The sequence below is a fragment of the Microtus oregoni genome, unplaced genomic scaffold (genome assembly GCF_018167655.1).
Source record: "Microtus oregoni isolate MIOR12 unplaced genomic scaffold, Mior012 000045F_ref0000178, whole genome shotgun sequence".
Classification (NCBI taxonomy): domain Eukaryota; kingdom Metazoa; phylum Chordata; class Mammalia; order Rodentia; family Cricetidae; genus Microtus; species Microtus oregoni.
The window spans coordinates 6,956,954-6,962,268 of NW_024543219.1; the positions used below are offsets into that span (position 1 = coordinate 6,956,954).

At 49.6% G+C, this 5,315-nt stretch overlaps 1 protein-coding gene across 1 annotated transcript; it reads right to left on the minus strand.

The window, feature by feature from the left end:
* Positions 1-4,146: 4,146 nt before the first annotated feature.
* Positions 4,147-4,587, minus strand: LOC121434843 (39S ribosomal protein L27, mitochondrial-like). The gene has a single exon (XM_041633802.1). The coding sequence runs from the start codon at positions 4,585-4,587 to the stop codon at positions 4,147-4,149; it is 441 nt and encodes a 146-aa protein (XP_041489736.1).
* Between the last annotated feature and the right edge of the window lie 728 nt (positions 4,588-5,315).

Here is a 5,315-nt window from a genome sequence, read left to right on the forward strand (position 1 = left end):
CGTTGACAGAATTCGGGGGCTCACTCAGTAGCAAGGAACCGAGGAGCAGGGGGGAGGGGAGAGGGTGCGGGATAGGGATGACACATCCAGCGGTTTGTCTTTGCAGTGGGAGCATTCAGGGAGAACCAGAACTGGGGTTCGGGTGTGTAGAATTGGTCATCAGGAGGGTGCTGTGTAATAGAGAGGTGCATGAACAATGATCTGGATCAGACAATGTTTGGAAGTTTCCAGACGAGAAGGCTTGACTAGTGAGATCATCGTGGATTCTGGGAGACAGTGCCCTTGGCAACACAGGAAAGATGCGGATTGGATGTGCTCTAAGGAGCCCCGGGTGATGGAAGTCTCACTCCCCCACACCCCTAAGAAGGACAGTCAGGAACCGGAGAACCAAGAAAATGGACCATGAGAGGCCAGGATGATTTTGTACAACTACACTACCACCTGCACACCTTATGACCGCCACACCACACCACCACCACATACCACACCGCCACACCACACCATAGCACACCACCACACTACACCGCCACAGCACCACACCACACCACCACACCACACCACACCACACCACACCACCGCACCACACCACATCACACCACAGCACCACACCACACCACAGCACCACACCACACCACACCACACCACCACACCACACCACACCACACCACAGCACCACACCACACCACAGCACCACACCAGACCACACCACACCACAGCACCACACCACACCACAGCACCACACCACACCACACCACAGCACCACACCAGACCACACCACACCACAGCACAGCACTACACCACACCACCACACCACACCACCACACCAGACCACAGCACCACACCACACCACACACACACCACACCACACCACAGCACCACAGCACACCACACCACACCACAGCACCACACCACACCACACCACAGCACCACAGCACACCACACCACACCACAGCACCACAGCACCACACACACACCACACCACAGCACCACACCACACCACAGCACCACACCACACCACCACACCACACCACCACACCACACCACACCACAGCACCACACCACACCACACCACCACACCACCACACCACCACACCACACCACACCACCACAGCACCACACCACACCACCACACCACACACACACCACACCACACCACCACACCACACCACAGCACCACACCACCACACCACACACACACCACACCACACCACAGCACCACACCACACCACACCACAGCACCACACCACACCACACCACACCACCACACCACCACACCACACCACACCACACCACACCACCACAGCACACCACACCACCACACCACACCATCACACAGGCATATTGTAAGATGCCCTTCTGTTGGAACTTGTCTTGTGTTGTTCTCATGATTACACTGGGAAAGAAAATCAGAGATAGGAGACTCAGAGACTCCCTCTCTCTCTCCCTGGCTCTTCCCTCTTTCTTCTCTCCCACTCTATCCCTCCTTCCCTCCATTCCTCCTTCCCTTCTTTCCCGTTCCTGGGTTTTTGACAAAGGGTTTTCCTCTGTAGCTGAGGCTGACTTGGAATTCACCGTGTAACCCAGGCTGGCCTCAAACTCCCAGCAAGCACCCTGTCTCATGCCATTTCCATCCCATAATAACAGCGGTGAGCTCTTTCAGCATGACTCTGTGCTGAGTGTCAGCATTGCCGGGAGGAGCGTTCCGGTGTCTCCTACCGGGTGTAGTTGTGTACCTACAGCCCCTGCTCTCTGGGAAACTGCGTCTGGAAGATCTCTTGAAACCACTCACTCACTCATACATACTCACTCATACACACATTCACACACACTCATACACACACTCTCACACACACTCATACACACACTCTCACACACACTATACACATTCACTCATACACACACATTCTCTCACACACTTATACACTCACACACACTCACACACACACACTCTCTCACACACACAGAGCCTTAGCAAAGAGGAAGAAAAGAACTGACTCCCAAAAGTTGTCCTCTCTGACTGCAGAAGATTGCAGATCTTAGTTGTATGACAGGACTGGGGTGGGAGTGGGTGCTGGCTTTGCTGGGATGAAGACAGGCATGGAAGAAGAGGCCAAATAAGAGAACAGGAAAATTCTGGGAAGAGGAAAGGCTCAGTCTGCAGTAATTACCCAGATACAGAGGAAGCAAGATGAGAATGCCTCACTGATAAAAGGTACCAAGCCATGTGCCTAACACTGACAAGAATTATGGGTTAATTTAAAATGTAAGTTGATAAAAAGCCTGAGCTAATAGACCAAACAGTTTATAATTAAAAAAAAAAAAAGACCAAATAAGGTTGCAGTTAAAATGACTTTCAGGAGCATGGATGCCCATGGGGCAGAATTCCTTCCATCTGTGCTGTCTTTGTTCTTTGTTAAAATTGACTTTGGTCAGCTGGGCAGTGGTGGTGCATATCATTAATTCCAGCACTAGGGAAGGGGGGTGCAGAGGCAGGTGGATCTCTGAGTTTGAGGCCAAGGCCACCCTGGTCTATAGTTTCAGTGCAACCAGGACTACACAGAGAAACTCTCTTGAAAAACCCCAAATAGAAAATAAGTAAATATAAACGAGCAAAAAAATAAATTAATTAATAGAGTTACCTTTCCAGTAGACAATAATGAGAACAGATTGGAGCATTAGAGACCTTTGGGAAGGGAAGAGAAAGAGGAGTGAAGGAAAAGGGAAGAGGTGCTCACTCCCAGATAGCACCCACTCCCTGCTGCCAGTATTCTGTCTTATTTGACTGAATTTTCTGTTTGTTTAAATGCCACCTGCCGATCTTAACTGCACTGCTCTTTCCATTGTCACCGGCTGTCACCTCTGCGCCAGCTCCCCCACACTCTCCAACACCTCCAGAATGGCCTGCTTGACCCCCCCCCCACTGCTCCAAATTGCTTCTTTACAATTTCTGGCTGTGAAAGTGGCAGAGTTACTGAGGCAAAATAATCTGTGCCAATTTGCATTTCCTTCCTTGTCATCTCTATTATACAGTATTAATCTGCCAAGACAAATAGGAAGCAGGGGCTGTTCTAAACATAGAAAAAGATAGAAAGCGACTCAATTTATGTATGAAGCAGAAACACAGCCAGTACCAAAAACTGTCAAAAGCAGCACTCAAAAAGGCTCTAGGCCAGTTTTATCTCATGGATATAAAACTCCTGAGATATTTAGAATTATTAAAATCAATATATTGCTGTAGTGATTATATAACACAACCAAATAGTGCTTATCCCAAAAACTAATACAAAATTTGGTATTAGGATATATAGACATATGAGATACATAAATATACTTATTTATGTATATCTCTTCTTGTTTTTGAGAACAGGCACTGGCAAGGGACTTAGGAGGCTAAGGCAGGGGAATTGCCTTGAGTTTAAGGCCATCCTGGGCTACAGTATGAGACCCTATCACCCTGTATCTCTCTCTCTACACACACACACACACACACACACACACACACACACACACACGTTTAGAGGCAGGAGGATCAGAAGTTCAAGGTCGTTCACCACAAAGCAACTTTGAGAGCAGCCTGGGATACGTGACATACTGTCTCAAAAAAATAAAAACACCGTGTTCTGTATGTTCAGCTGTATGTCGGCACACATGTGCCTAAGACCCACATGCACGTGTGTGTGGAGATGAGAGGCTGATTTTGGGTGTCAATCACTGCCCACTTTACTGAGTGAGGTTGCTGAAGGATGTCCGTCTCTGCATGCACAGTGCTAAGGTCACAGGCAGGCTGCCCTATGACCCCACCCACCCACCTATCCACAAAGCTTGGAGGATCTGAACACTAATACTGCTCCTTATACTGTCAGGACAGTGTCCCGTCTGCCCAGTCAGCTCCTCAGTCCTCAATCAAAATTCTAATGGAAACTTGTTTTAGCTGATTTTTTTTTTTTTAGAGCAGTAAGCAGCCCCATCTGGACTTGTCCCCAGATGGCACTGATGCAGGGCTCCAGCGAGCTTTATTGATGCTCACATCAGCGCTACCAAAGGGTCTCCAGCAGTCACCATCCAAGGCCTCTTCTCTGGGGACCATGTCCTCAATCTGGCCCTGTAACCTGGCTCCAGTCCCCATCCAATGGTCTCAAAGGGACTTCAAAGCATGGCTACCAGTTTGAAGGTCCCCTCAGGTTTGGCAGGAACCACGTGGACAAAAGTCTTGTAGAGCACAGCCCCCTTGGGCAGACTGGTGACCAGATCCACAGCTTTCGAGTTGTTGGGATTGGGCACGTAGACATCTTTGGTGTAGCGGACTATCCCCTCCTCCAGGGCATAGAGGCACTTGTTCCTTCCAAGCCCCACATGGGTGCCTGGGTGCCATCGAAACTGCCGCTGAGTGCCAAGGATGTTCCCAGCATGAACATAGTGACCTTCTATTTTCTTGATGCCATAGTGTTTGCCTCGTGATTTCCCGCCCAGGTTCTTGGAGCTGCCACCTGTCTTCTTGGACGCATATCTGACTGCAAGAGTTGCAGCTGTCTTGGGGCTGAAAAGGGCTTCTGCCCTCGTCCTCAGGGCAAGCACTGCCGACGCCATGCTTGCTGCTTCGCATTCGCTTCCGGGCTGGGAAACCTGCCTTTTAGCTGATTTTTTAAAAAACAAATAAACAAACAAACAGAAACATTGTATTTATTAAGCATTGAGTTTTGGTTTGCTTTGGGTTTGAGGCAGAGTGGATGCAGCTCCTGGAGATGCTCATGCCTCGTCCTCCAGCATCTGGGATCTCAGGGTCCAGGTACCACGCCAGCTCTAAGCTCTGTATTTGTGTGTCACGCTCTATGAAAGTCACTGCACATTCACAGGAACCCTGTGACATAGGAAGTAAGCGTTCTTCCCACAAGAGTGAAGGAAATGATGGCCAGGTGGCTTAGCTGCTGCAGACCAAGGCCACCTGCCTCCAGAGCCTTTTGTCTTAGCCCGAAGACCCATCATCCTAGGCCGGGCAGTGGTAGTGTACACCTTTAGTCCCAGCACATGGGAGGCAGAGGCAGAGGCAGGCGGATCTTTGTGAGTTTGAGGTCAGCCTCGTCTACAGAGTGAGTTCCAGGAGAGCCAGGGCTATGGTGTGGGAGGGCCTTCTGTCTATGTGTTGATTTTATTGGTTAATGAATAAAGCAAACTGGCTTTGGCATGAGAGGTGTAAGGAGGAGTTAAGAGAGACGCCATGGACCCACTGCCGGAGATAGACAGTGCTGAAACTTTGCTGGTAGGCCACGACCTCGTAGTCATATACAGATTACTAGAAATGGGTTAAACTAAGATGT